The sequence below is a fragment of the Ceratotherium simum genome, chromosome 22 (genome assembly GCF_057802395.1).
Source record: "Ceratotherium simum simum isolate JZ-2026a chromosome 22, ASM5780239v1, whole genome shotgun sequence".
Taxonomy (NCBI): Eukaryota; Metazoa; Chordata; class Mammalia; order Perissodactyla; family Rhinocerotidae; genus Ceratotherium; species Ceratotherium simum.
This window is the reverse complement of record NC_141921.1, coordinates 14,186,616-14,200,199: the sequence shown is the minus strand read 5'-3', so window position 1 is coordinate 14,200,199 and position 13,584 is coordinate 14,186,616. Positions and strand designations below refer to the sequence as shown.

The 13,584-nt window shown below is 53.9% G+C and overlaps 2 protein-coding genes and 1 non-coding gene across 4 annotated transcripts; 1 reads left to right on the top strand and 2 right to left on the bottom strand.

Annotated features, from left to right (window-relative positions):
• Window positions 1-10: 10 nt before the first annotated feature.
• DYNLT4 (dynein light chain Tctex-type 4) lies at window positions 11-672 on the bottom strand. Its single transcript, XM_087446063.1, is given in 2 exon segments — window positions 11-237; window positions 240-672. Coding segments are annotated over 2 exon segments (657 nt in total). The 3' UTR covers window positions 11-13.
• Window positions 331-7,803, top strand: BTBD19 (BTB domain containing 19). 2 transcript variants are annotated; one of them, XM_004442007.3, is made up of 8 exons: window positions 331-2,918; window positions 4,182-4,395; window positions 4,489-4,542; window positions 5,914-5,973; window positions 6,060-6,128; window positions 6,207-6,338; window positions 6,461-6,586; window positions 6,712-7,803. In XM_004442007.3, exons 1-8 carry the CDS (start codon window positions 2,833-2,835, stop codon window positions 6,844-6,846), a joined length of 876 nt encoding a protein of 291 aa, XP_004442064.1. In that variant the 5' UTR covers window positions 331-2,832; the 3' UTR covers window positions 6,847-7,803. The 2 variants fall into 2 exon arrangements, with proteins under 2 accessions (XP_004442064.1, XP_014651957.2); XM_014796471.2 differs by having other exon boundaries at window positions 6,060-6,338.
• A 5,651-nt stretch (window positions 7,804-13,454) lies between these two features.
• On the bottom strand, window positions 13,455-13,570 carry LOC147914062 (U5 spliceosomal RNA). Its single transcript, XR_015555897.1, has one exon. It is a non-coding gene; the product is annotated as a U5 spliceosomal RNA (small nuclear RNA).
• Window positions 13,571-13,584: the final 14 nt, after the last annotated feature.

Sequence of the window (13,584 nt, the reverse complement as noted above, 5' to 3'; positions counted from 1 at the left end):
TGGGGGGGCCTCCTCACTCGCAGTAGAGCCCGTGGACCATGGCCACGGCGAAGAGCGAGGCGTTGGTGACGGCGGCGGAGGCCAGCCCGTCGCGCGCCGCGTCCCAGAGCGCGTGGCTCACCACGCGCACGCCCTGCCCGGCGCGCGGCCCCAGCACCACGCTGCACACCAGCTTGTAGCGCGGCGGGCTGAGCTCGCGCAGGCGCACGCGCACCAGCTCGCACAGCTCCCGCGCCAGCGCCCGGCTCGGGCGCCCGAGTAGCGCCGCGTCGCGCAGCCCGCGGCCAGTGCCGCCTCCAGGGCCCGCTGTGCGCGCGCGGCCTCCCAGCGCTCCCCGGGCGCCGGCTCTGTGCGGTATGAAGGCGCCGCGCGACGGGCGGGCGCTAGCGGCAACCCCGAGAAGCTGAGCCGCGAGCCTAGAGGAGGCACTGGGCCCAGGGACGGTCGCCGAGCCCCCGGGCCCGGGCCTGGTCCGGCCAGTGAGTTGCGGCGTGAAAAGGACGAGACCAGGCCCAGCACGGAGCCGTGGCAGGAGGCCGGGCCTGGCCCTGCTCGTCGGACCTCATCAATGCTGGGCAGGCGGCCTGGGGGTCGCACCGGTGATAGTTTCAGCCCGGGATCTTGGGCAGACTCCTCCTCCTGGCGTCTGGGGAGCACAGGCCTGCCAGCCATGGACCTGCCGGCTGGAAGACCCACACTTGGACAGGATGGCCTTCACTGGCCATCTTTGTACACCATCCAGTCTCTTACTCGGTGATGAGGGTTTTTACCCCTTGACCCCTTCTTACCTCTGTTTTTGGGACAGGTGAATCAAATAGTCCGGAGCTGTGTGGTTTCCTAGGTGCTTAGGGGTTAAGGGCTGTACATAAGCAAGGGAAGAGATGCTGCTCAGATTGTCCTCTGGGGCTAGTCCCTGCCCCTGAGCCCCCCTTTCCCCTGGGCACTGTGGAGGTTAGCTAATGAGCTCCAGGTATGCCTCCTGCTCTCCCTTCCACCTGACTTTGCCAGCAGGAGAAGAGGGGGATGTATCTGCCCTTTGCCTCAGTCTAGATGGTGGTGCCTCCAACCCCTAACCAGAGGGCTGGGACAGACAGACCCAACTGCTTCAACCCCACAGATCCTTCTAGCCCTGTGGGTATTGAATCCAGTCATCTTCCACCCCTCCCTGCTCCTAGGGTGGTTGGCACAAAGATCTCCCCCATAACTGGCTGAGGCTGGGGGCGGGTGACTCAGGAAGCTCCTTCCACCCTCTGCCTTTGGCCTCTGGTCTTACCTCCAGAATCAGTCTGGGATGGCTGCCCTCTTCTCCCGAAACTCCCGCAGGCACCTGAGTCACCTGCAGGCTCGGCCTCCGAGCTCTCTCCTAGCTCCACAGCCCTTGCCCTGCTGGCCTAATGGGCAGGTGGGAGGGTGAGGGCCCCTTGCCTGTGTTGTGGAGTTGCCATGGGTTGCTGGACAAGCATTCCTCCCTTCCTGTTCCCTCCTTCCTGTCCTGGCTCTGGCTTAACCAGGGAGTGTTACTACCCTGAATACATGCTGAGTGCAGGTGCCCGAGTCATCAGGGGAAAGGGGACAGCAAGGACTTAGAGGCCAGGGGCATACTACCATGACGAGGATGAGTGAGGGGGCAGATGTAGAGCAAGGCTGTGGTCAGAAAGGTGTCCTCCTACCCCATTTGAGCTACTGTCCATTTCGACCCGTGTGAAAACTGGCTCTTCGCGCTTGTGAGCAAGTTGCAGAGGCCTGGGGTATGGGGAAACCTTGAGGCTGTCGGGGTGGCTGTTCAGGAATCAGGATCCAGGCCCACAGGAAGGACCACGTCATGGTTCTATCGTCTCCCCATCAGCCTCACCAAGGACAAACATTTCCGCTAGGGTGGGGCTTGGATGACTTCCTCAGCTGGTGGCTGTGAGCAGGGGGAGGGGAGGCCCATCGGCTCTGCTGGCGGGAGCCAGACCTGGCGCAACAGTGGTGACTCAATTTGGCAGTGAACCCAAGTCCAGCCTCCTGACCCCTGCTGACCCAAATGCCCTGGGGCTTGTCCCCAGCTGGCCACACCTCTTGTGTGCCCTAGTGCCCAGGTTGCCCCGCCCATGGCGGCTGCATCTCAGGGATGCCAGAGGTGACACTTCTGTCAGAGCTGACACTTCCTCACCTGACCCCCTCTGGGAGGGACAGCACTGCCTCCTCCCAAACAAGCCATGTCTGGTCTCTGACTCTATGGGGGAGAGGACTTTCCCTGTTGAGGGGAGGTTCCCCAGGCCTGGCTAACCTGATCCTGACCTTGTGTGCATGTGGGAGGAGGGTTAGGAGGGACAGGGAGTTTGAACTCTGAACCCAGAACAGGTAGGGGCCAGGGCGCTAAGACCCTCTGTCTGCTCAGGGCTCCTCTGAGGGCTCTAGTTTTCCCAGTGCCTGTGGGAGATGGGCGGGGCCTCCTCTCAGGCCAGGCTCCAGTTCCCCTGGAAACTCACAGGCTTCCCACCCTGGCTGCCCGGGCAGGCTCCCAGCCCGGGGCCTCAAGGGCCTCATCCACCGCCAGCCTCCCCTCCCCGATCCTGTCCACTCCACCTCGGCCTCTCTTGGCCCCCTCCCGAAGTCCCCAACCCCAAGCCAAGCCTCTGGCCTCCTCCACCGGCCTCTGATGCCTTCTTCAGAAACCTGGGCCTCTCCTGCTCCATCCCTAAACCTTAGCTTCTCGGCAGACGGGCCTCCCAAGCTCCTGCCCCTCCCTCTCAGGCCTTTCTAGTCTCCTCACCAGCTCCAGGGCCTGGCCGGGCCTCCTGCTCTTGCCCCTGTTCCACCGGCTCACTCTCCTGCCCCACCCCTCCCATGGAGACTCCAGGACTGGTTGTGCACGGAGAGTCTGCGCCCTTTTCCACAGCACTCCGAAGTCTTGTCAACAACCCCCTATACAGGTGAGGAAGTGGGCCCTCTCTGGGTTTTCCCTAGCTGCCTCTGCTGGGCCCCATGACTCTGAGGAAGCTCTGGGTAATGAAGAGGCGGGGAATTAGGACTTGACCCTCTTCTCTGGTGAACTCAGTCTGGGGAAGTCAAGTGTAGAGCATGGCTACTGGTCACTCAGTGTCCATGATACCCTGAGAGCCAGAGGTGAGGGCACTAGGGGCTGGAGCCTGGAGTGGCTGTGTGACCTCAGGCAAAGACCTTCCTTTTTTGGATCTTGGGCTCCTGGCAGAGAAGAGCCCTCTGCCCTCTGGATCCTGAGAGATGGGATGTAACTTGAGTCCTTCCCTGGGGAGGCAGAGGAGCAGATGACTCTGTTCTGGGAAGCAGGGATTCATAAGAGGAACAAAGCTCAAGGGATTGAGCCAGAGTCTCAGACAGGAAGTATTTCAAGGGTGCTGCTTGGGGCTCGCTGCCTGCCCTGGGTGCTAGTGATGTCTGAAACCAGGGGTGGAGCGTGGGGCAGGGCTGGTCAGTAGAACTGGAATGCGGCTTTCTGTCCCCACTGCCTCGGAGCTGGGCTCCTCCCCAACGGTTGGTGACTCAGATAACCCTACTGCTTTGAGGATTGCAGTCTGGTCTAAGTAGTGAGAACCCCAGCCTTGGACCTGGGACCCCTGGGACCCCAGACTCCAGGAAGCTCCTGCTTCATCTCCTGCCTCCTACCCACTATGTTGTTCAGAGGCCCAGAGGCTGGGGCCGGAAGTGATCATGAAGATGGAAAGTGTGGTCTGGCCTCACGATGTTGCATCACTGCCGTGTCTGTTTGCAGCCAGTGCACTCGGCACCGCCACCCCCTCCTGCCTGGAGGAGGCTGAGAAAAGCTGAGTTTGCAGTCTGTGGAAGAGGAAGAGCTTCCCTTCCCCCAAGACTCAGGCTGGGGAGGAGTAGGGTATGTGGGATCAGTCTTGCATCAGCCCTGGTCCCCCTCAGTGATCAAGCCGAGCCACCTCCTCTGAGACCCGAAGGGTTGGGATTACCATTTCATTTCAGGGGTGTGAAACCTGAGATTCGAAGGTAGGAAGTCACTTGCTGAGGGTGGAGCTGGGACTAGATCCCAGGCCTGTGTGTCCCAGACCTTCAGCTGGAAGGACTAAGCCCTGTCTCTTCTATGACAGACAAGGAAACGAAGGCCCAGAGTGGGTAAAGTCTAAGCCTAGAGTTGCACCCTAGCTTCTGGCCTCTTCTCCCCTGGCTCCCCGCCCCTCTCCCCACAGTGATGTTCGCTTTGTGGTCGGTCAAGAACGGCAGGAGGTGTTTGCCCACCGGTGCTTATTGGCCTGTAGATGCAACTTCTTCCAGAGACTTCTGGGCCCAGAACCGGGCCCCGCGGTGCCTAGCCCTGTAGTGCTAAGCACCGTGCCAGCTGACGCCTTCCTGGCAGTGCTGGAGTTCCTGTACACCAACAGAGTCAAGCTGTGCCGCCACTCTGTGAGCCCGTCGGGCAGGGGGCTGTGGGGAGGGCGGGGGTGGGCTGAGGGACCAGAGAAATTCCCTTCCACTCCCGCCACCGCCCCTCTGCAGGTGCTGGAGGTGCTGACAGCCGCTGTGGAGTATGGGCTGGAGGAACTGCGACAGGTGCGTTTATGTGGACGGCTCCCTGCCTCACACTCTGGTCGGGAGAGGAACGTGTACCAATACAGAGAGAAGTATGGGTATCGGTATCTCTCTGTGTAAACAGACATTTATGTGTGCCTGTGTGCAAAAGGACACGTGTGTGCCCTATGTGTGCTGTGGGGGCATATAGGGTATTTATGGCTGGTGCTATAAATACCAGGACAGGTCAGCCTTGATCCCTGTTTTTCAAAGAGAGACACATGAAGGGCCGGCCCGGTGGCACAAGCGGTTAAGTGCAGGCGCTCCGCTGCAGTGGCCCGGTGTTCACCGGTTCGGATCCCGGGCACGCACCGATGCACTGCTTGGCAAGCCATGCTGTGCCGGCGTCCCATAGTAGAGGAAGATGGGCACGGACGTTAGCCCAGGGCAAGTCTTCCTCAGCAAAAAGAGGAGGATTGGCAGATGTTAGCTCAGGGCTGATCTCCTCACACACACACACAAAAAAGAGAGACACATAAAAACTTCACCCAGTGGCATAAGAAGTGTGACAGATGAGGGTAAATGGTGCTGAGACTGTACGGGGAGTGTCTCTAGTCTCGCCACCAGGGAGAGAGGAGGGGAAGACTTCCTGGAGGAGGAAACATTTGTGTTGGATCAGGTAGAATGGATGGGAGTGTGTTCAGAGGGGGAGTGGAAAGATGGCATTCTAGTCACAGAGGCACAAAAGGAGCTAGTGACACATTTAGTGTGGCTGGACCAAGAGTGTGAGAGGAGAAGAGGGAGAGATGAGATTGGAGAGGGCACCAGGGGCTGGTTCATGCAGGACTTGCAAGAATTTGGACTTCTACCCAGAGGGCAGTGGAGAATCACTGGAGGTTTCAGGGAAGGGAGTGAGGATTTGGCAGTTAAGGGGAGAGGGATTGGGAGAGATGGGAAGGGCTCACCAGTCTGGTAGGGACGGGGGTGGCAGTGGAAGCCCAAGAGAGAGGTGCGTGGCTTTGAGAGAAATGGAAGTGGCACGGGCCAGTGCTTTTCTGTGAGGGTGCAAGGGAGCTGTCATGGATGAAATTCAAGTTTCTGGTTAAAACAGAAGTGTCTTTGAAGCATCCTGAGAGAAAAGGAGAGTGGAATCTGTGAATGGCTCTTATCTAGTCTGATTAGTGGGGAATGTGCTGGAAGGTAGGCTGCTGGGCTTGGCTTTGCTAGTCCTTAGTCCCTCCAGGCTTGCCCAGTTTCAGGCCCTGGTGATTCCCCACCTCCCCTGGCCTGGGAGGTCAGGATGGGTCTGGGGCTGTTAGGAGCCTGCTCCAGCGCTGTCCACTGCTTCTGGGGTGGGTCTGGGGTCTTGGAGCAGGGACACCTTGCCACAACCCATATTCATTCTGTTTCCAGCTGTGCCTGGAGTTTGTGGTGAAGGTGCTGGACGTGGAGCTGGTTTGTGAGGCCCTGCAGGTAGGCGTTGCTGGACACCTCCCGGTGTGAAGGGCTGGCCTACATGGCCTCCGCAGTCTCCAACCCGACCTCCCTCCTGCCCCCAGGTTGCCGTAACCTTTGGTCTGGGACCGCTGCAGGAGCGTTGCATAGCTTTCATAGAGGCCCACAGCCAGGTACATAGTTCCCGTCTGCGTACTCCCAGCCCCACACACCTCCTTCTGCTGCTCCCTGACCCATTCCCGGGCCCACAGGAGGCGTTCCGGACCCGCGGCTTCCTGGAGCTGTCGGCGCCCGCGTTGCTGCCCCTGCTGCGCAGCGACAAGCTCTGCGTGGACGAGGCTGAGCTCGTCCTGGCGGCCCGGAGCTGGGCGCGCGTGGGCGCGGTGAGCCGGGCTAAGGCGAGCGCGGGGTGGGGGTGTGGAAAGAGGCCCCCGCCGCAGGAACCGGTGAGCGGGCGGCGGGGCAGGTGCCCCCGCCCGCCCGGGCTCAGGGCTGGCTTTCACAGGCCGTGCTGGAGCGGCCTGTGGCCGAGGTGGCCGCCCCGGTGGTGCGGGAGCTGAGACTGGCCTTGCTGGCCCCGGCGGAGCTGAGCGCCCTGGAAGAGCAGAACCGGAGGGAACCGCTCATCCCGGTGCGGACGCGGGGAACAGGCTCAGATCCACTCAGCGGCGTGGGGAAAGGCGCGGGGGGCGCGGCCCAGGGTCTGCGGGGTGAGGGGCACTGCGGGACTCCGCAGTAACCGGCCTTCCCCTGCAGATGGAGCAGATCGTGGAGGCGTGGAAGTGCCACGCTCTGCGGAGAGGGGATGCGGCCCGAGGCGCCCCCTGCCGCCGCCGGAGGGGCACCCTGCCCCGGGAGCATCACCGCTTTTTGGATCTGCCCTTTAAGTGACCAAAGGCCGCGACTTGCAGGGAACTGGGGCCTGTCCCAAACTACAGCCCCCGACCCGCTCGGCGCTCGGAGCGGGCTTTCGCTCCCAGCATGCCCGGCGAGCGGGGCGCTGCAGGGACCGCTGTCTGCCGTGCGCAGCGCCCTGTGTGGCGCGGGGAGGGGTGGACGTGGACTTGGGCGGGGCCTAGCCTTCCCACCTTGGCAAAACCCAAAAGTTATTTCCTTGGCGTCATACCCTGACTCTACCCCGGTCGCTGGGCAGTCCTGCCCTCCCCGTTTCCCCTTATAACCCCCACAAATCTTTTCAGCTCAGCCCGTCTTTAATTCCAGACCTGCGTCCTGGAGATCTCGCTCTAAATGCCCTACAGACACCTCAGACTCAGTCCAAAATTGAGCTCCCTCCTCGTCTTTCCCCAGTTCTGCCCCCATCGTGTTTCTCATCCCCGCGGGTGTCCAAACCAGAAACCTGGATCTCATCCTTGCCTCCTTCTTCTTCCTCACATGTGCCTCCCGTGGCTTCTACCTTATAAGAGACTGAGGGTAGCAGAATATGTCGCCACAAAATATGCCTCTTTGGCGTAAGGATTATTTTAAGCTGATTATTTAGAGAAACTGGAGAAGCTCTGAAAGAATAGAAGTTACCCTTTTGAAGGGGAATTTATATTTGTAAGGGAAATCATTTGTAAGGGTGTTTCCCTCTTGGTACTAGGAAAAGAAGCATGACTAACTCAGGAAAGGATCTAACCGGTGGAGAAGGCACCGCGGAAATCTGCCTAACCTTACCCTTGCTTACCGTGCTTTTCCTGGTGGCCTCCTCACACTTTTCTTTCTTTTGTCTTTAGCTGAAGATGGTATTTAAGCAGGTATTTTAGGCCACCTCAGGGACTTACTCATTTTTCCCTGAGTATCTCCCATGTATACATGTTAATAAACTTCTGTTTGTTTGTCTCTTGTTAATCTGTGTTTCATTACAAAGGTCTCAGCCAAGAGCTCGGAGAGTGGAGGGAAAATCGTTTTTCCTCCTCTACAAGGTCTTTCCAATTGGTTCAGTTCTCTCAGCCCCAGTTCAGCCAATCAGCCAATCCTGTCTCTGGCAGGAACCGTTGCAACAGGCTCGTTAGTCTTCCTGCCTTCACTCCAGCGGCACAACCCCCTCCTCTGTTTCCCACACTGCAGCCAGACGTGTCTAAGATGGTCAGCCCTACTCCCCTTATTAAGCCCAACATCCCCATTGCCCCCCAGGACAAAATACAATCTATTTCACTTTCAGGTCACTCAAAATTACTAGTGGTTCTGTAACCGTCACATGCGTTCTTGTTGTCCTTGTGGGAGATCAAAGTTAGCCACCCTGAAATATATCTCTTTACCTTGATTATTTTCTCTGATGAACATTTGACCTCCCCCACTAACTGCCTAAAGGAATTTAACTCTGGCTCTGGACAGACTGGCAGGGTCCTCGCTAAGCCCATTCTTTTCAAAGTTCTGTTTACCAAATGTTTACATTTGTAAAGGTATCTCCCTCTGTGTACTGGGAAGAGGCAGGGGATGATCTTATCACTTTTCAGTACTGAAGGAGAGGACTTAAATCTGCATACCCTTGGTTACTGTGATTTCTGTCTCCCTTCTGTCTCCCTCCCCACCCCCAACATCCTCCTTTGTCTTTAGCTGAAGATGGTATTTAAGATGAGAATCTCTGCCATTTTGTTGAGAAACTCAGTTTCCCTGGTTTCTCCCATGTATACATGTTATTAAACTTGGTATTAATTAAAAGACAGGTTAGCAGAAGAAAATATTTGGCCAGCCATAAGAACCTTAAAGGAAAGGGCCCAGGGGGATTCTCCCTCTTCCCCAACATCTCCCAGGCTGGAAATCAAGAGAGGACACATGGGAGTAGGAAAGTAAAAGTTTATTAGCTGGCGGTAAGAGAGGCACAGGGGAGCCGGCGCAGAAAGGAAAGGGGCAAGCGACCGGCTCGTTAGGGAGCGGGACTGTGGGCTTTTATTAGGCAAAGGCTGGGGAGGAGCCTTGTCATGGTGTAGAGGTGGGGTTGTGCTTGCGCCTGCGCTGTCGTGTAGCACACTACTACATGGGACGCATGTATCATTGCATGCTAGCTCTCCGCCCCGGGTGTGATTTTTACTATGCTAATGGGGCTAGGGTCACATTCAGCGGACTCCTGGGTGCGAGGGCGCATGCGTAAACCAGGGAAAGTCCGGAGGCTGCGGAATGTGGATCTTGGTGGCCTCTGATTCTCTTAGCTTGCCGATTGGTTAGGGGCCTTATGTTGTAAGGCCAGGGCCCTTGCAGATGGCCCTGTCTCGTTAGGCTGGTTCCTGTCTCAGTTCCAAATATTAGCAGCTCTTCTCTCAGTTACTCTGCATAAATTCACGGGTCCTAAAGGCACTAGGCCTCTAGCTCTGGATTTACTCTTGGTTATTGAAGACTCCCGGTGCCACCTCTTTCATTCATCATGCGTTTTGTCTTCCTGAGGATCTAAATCTCCCTGGAGAAAGATCCCTGGGGCCTGGAGTGGTGCCTTACTCATTTCTGCTTCCCTAGTCCCTGTCACATAATCAGTGCTCAGTCAATGTTCAGTGATGACTTTATTTCCTTATTTAAATGCTATTTTATTCCATAAAGAGTTTAAAGGAGCTGTAAAACAAGATACTACCAATCTAAAATGAGGGACAATTGACTGTCTGGAAGAAAATAAAGTTAGACTTCTGTCTTAGGGATTTTGTACAAAATTATGTTGCACACAGATTAAAGATGGTTATTTGGCGGGGCCGGCACGTGATGGAGCAGTTAAGTGCGCACACTCCGCTGCTGGCGGCCCAGGTTTGGATCCCGGGCACGCACCGGTGCACCGCTTGTCAGGCCAGGCTGTGGAGGCGGCCCACATAAAGTGGAGGAAGATAGGCACAGATGTTAGCCCAGGGCCAGTCTTCCTCAATCAAAAAGAAAGGAGGAGGATTGGCATGGTTGTTAGCTCAGGGCTGATCTTCCTCACACACACACACACACACACACACACACACAAAAGATAGTTATTTGGCATTATCTCTCAAGACTGAAAATGTGGTTACCTGCAGTACCACTTCACGACTATGTTGTTTGGATAATGAAAATTGAAAACAAGCTAGATGTTCTAGAAGACTGGTTTAACCGAGAGGACTGGTTAAATTAACTGTGGTATATGATGTGGGGCCGCTGAGTCGCAAGTTGAAAAAGAATTTTCAGACACAAGCCGCTGGTTCGATTGTGCACCTTTATTTTGTGTTCAGCATGGGCACAGGACCCATGGGCAGTAAAGAGCTGCTGCATGGAAGTGTCTGTGTGGGGCCATTATATATGATTTTAGCTATTTTATTATTCTGTAGACATGTCAAAGGAAAAAGTATTAGGTGGTCTGGTTAGTCTCAAAGATTAGGGCGTGGGGGCGAATGAATGAGATGTGTCCTTGCATTCCAAGGTACGGTATGCCTCAAGGAACACATAGGCAGGAGATTAAAGTCATTGATCACCTCCTGAGGTAAATTCCTTCGCTCCCAGCCAGAGGCAGTTGAGTAAGTAGGAGCACGTGAGACTGAGTGGAATCTCACGGAAATTGTAAAACAAGTCATAAACAAGGTGTCGACCACATCAGTATATTCCTACAATGATATCAAAAGGTAGCCATGATCTTTGGTGAAAAAAGCACAGTGCAGACTAAGTAGAGCATGATTCCTTTTGCTAGAAGAAAAGGTAGTGTTGGAGAGGAAAGAATTTCCTCCCTCCTCTTAGGGGCCCTGGCTGGGTCTGAAAATTAAACCAACGAAGACAGATTAACAGGAGAAAAGCACATAAATTTTTTTTTTTTTAAAGCACATAAATTTAATGTAAGTTTTACATGACATGGGAACCTTCATAAACAAATAAAGACCGGAAGGAACGGTTAAACCTGAGTGTGTTTATGCTAGGTTTGATGAAGAGTGGACAGTCGTGGAGGAATATGATAGGTTAAAGAGTATGAGGTAAGTGTAGTAAACTGGGGGAAATTTAGCAAAGCCTGTTTGTTCGGACTCTTCTCGGAGTCCCTTTGTCTTTGGAGATAAGGATGGCTCCTTTCCTCCTGGTATAGGGAGGGCAACTCTTTCTTGAGGGTTTTATGACCTGTTTCAAGGGAGAAAGGAGGGGTGGGGGGTGGTCAGAATGACTTTCTTTTCTTTTTTTTTTTCTGAGGAAGATTAGCCTTGAGCTAACATCTGTGCCAGTCTTCCTCTATTTTGTATGTGGGTGCCGCCACAGTGTGACTGCCGAGTGGTGTAGGTCTGCATCTGGGATTTGAACCTGCGAACCTGGGCTGCTGAAGCAGAATGTGTTGAACTTAATCACTACGCCATGAGGCCAGCCCCAAAGAACGACTTGCTTGTTTTCCCAAATTCCTGCAGGTTAAAATATTCAATACGCCGAGGTGCCATATTTTGGGGTAGGGTGTTCTGAACCCCATCAGTAGCACAATAATTAAGAGTATGCCTTGGGCTGGCCTCGTGGCTTAGCGTTAAGTGCACGCGCTCCGCTACTGGCGGCCCGGGTTCGGATCCCGGGCGTGCACTGACGCACGGCTTCTCTGGCCATGCTGAGGCCGCGTCCCACATACAGCAACTAGAAGGATGTACAACTATGACATACAACTATCTACTGGGGCTTTGGGGAGAAAAAGGAGGAGGATTGGCAATAGATGTTAGCTCAGAGCCGGTCTTCCTCAGCAAAAAGAGAAGGATGAGCACAGATGTTAGCTCAGGGCTGATCTCCCTCACAAAGAAAAAAAAAAGAGTATGCCTCTTCTGGAGCCAGGCTGCCTGGGTTTGAATCCCAGCTCTACCACTTTCTGCCTTTGTGACTTGAATGAGGCTATTTAACCTTTCTATGCCTCAGTTTCCTTATTTCTAAAATGGAGATAATAATAGAATCTATTTAGTAGGATTCTTAGGAAAATTAATTTTGTAAAGTGCTTAGAACCGTAGTGGGACAGATTAAATACTGTATATGTGTTTAGAAAATAAATCTATTCATTCATTTGTTCCACAAATATTCAATGAGAGCTCATGTGTCAGGCATTGATTTAGGGACATGGAATCCATCAGAGAACAAGTCAGGTCAAGTCCCTGCTTCACGGAGCTTACATTCTAGGAGAAGAAACATACAGCAGACAAGTAAAGAAATTAATGTATGGTATAATTTCCCGGAGTAGTTTGTGCTCTGAAGAAGAATAAAGCAAGTTAAAAGGATAAACAGCAATGTGGTAGGAGTGGCACTGTTTCGTACAGGGTGGTGAGTGTAGACCTCAGATCAGGTAACACTGGACTAGGGACCTGAAGGAGGAAGGGTGTGAGCCACATGTCCCGGGGAAAGGCATTTGGAGGGGTTTGTGCTGGAGAATCCTGTGTGTTATCTGATATTTATTTATATTTTATTTTATTTCATTTCATTTTATTTATTTTTTTGTGAGGAAGATTAGCCCTGAGCTAACATCCATGCTAATCCTCCTCTTTTTGCTGAGGAAGACCAGCTCTGAGCTAACATCTATTGCCAATCCTCCTCCTTTTTTCCCCCAAAGCCCCAGTAGATAGTTGTATGTCATAGTTGCACATCCTTCTAGTTGCTGTATGTGGGACGCGGCCTCAGCATGGCCGGACAAGCGGTTATTTATATTTAAAGAAATAATTTGGCTGTTGTGGGGAGAACTGGGGCAAAGGGGGAGGGCGGTCCAGGCAGAACAGTTAGGGAGGGGCTTTTGCGTGAATGCATTAAGACCGCTGGGAGCAGGGCGGTAGCAGTGGAGGAGGGAGAATGTGGTTGGATGAAGCATATGCTTTGAATCTGGGAGTCAGTGGGACCTGCTGATGGCTGTCAAGTTGGACGTCACCAGCTGTGAGAAAGCCTTTACTTAAAGCCGTAGAACTAGATGAGCTCCCTACCGAGAGGACGCAGATGGGCGCGAGGACCTAGGTCTAAGACCCATGGTCATCCACACTCGGTAGCTAGCCCTGTCCATTCTTTCATAACGCTCTTTTTCTGCATGGCACTTCTCACTGAGATTGTATATTGTTTATTCCAGGTTATACTTTTACCTTTTTAGTGCTTGACTCCACTAAAAAATTAAGCTCCTTCAGTTAAGGAAGGAACCTCCTACCTTCAGCCTGGAAAACTGTTTGGCATAGAGTGAAAGTTGAATAGGGGAAAAATCAGGCTGAAGAGAGTCACACACCAAACTGTCCTTGGCTGTTGCCTCCGGGGTGGGAACCAGAGAGTCGGACGGGGGGTGGTAAGAACTGCTGCCTTCACCCCCCTTTCGGACCTCAAGCCAAAACTGTTGGGATGCGCATGGGTGATCTTCATCTTTTCTCACTGCCCTTCATCCCTCAACTCCTTCACCTTCTGCAGCCTCGTGCAAAGAAAGAAAATAAAAACGAAATAGCAACAACACTACACTTACTGACGAAACAAGTCTGGCACATACAACACTACTACGTTCGGAGACTTATAGAACCTGCTGAAAGTGTTCAAAACAACCACACTAACATACGGACTTGATGATTGTTCTTTTTTTTTTAACTGCAACACATAGCCTCGTAAATACGAGGCCTCAAAAAATTGGTTAAAATCTCCTAACTGTTCCTCTCCACGGAAATCTTTAGTAAAAGGCGAAAGATTTATACGATTTGAAGAGAAACCAGAGTATGCCACCTAGCGTCC

Coding starts and splice junctions, on each gene's coding strand:
- BTBD19 (XM_014796471.2), top strand. CDS start 2,833: ATGGAGACTCCAGGACTGGTTGTGCACGGAGAGTCTGCGCCCTTTTCC. Junction 2,919..4,181: donor GTCAACAACCCCCTATACAG/GTGAGGAAGTGG, acceptor CTCTCCCCACAG/TGATGTTCGCTTTGTGGTCG. Junction 5,974..6,059: donor TGGTTTGTGAGGCCCTGCAG/GTAGGCGTTGCT, acceptor TCCTGCCCCCAG/GTTGCCGTAACCTTTGGTCT.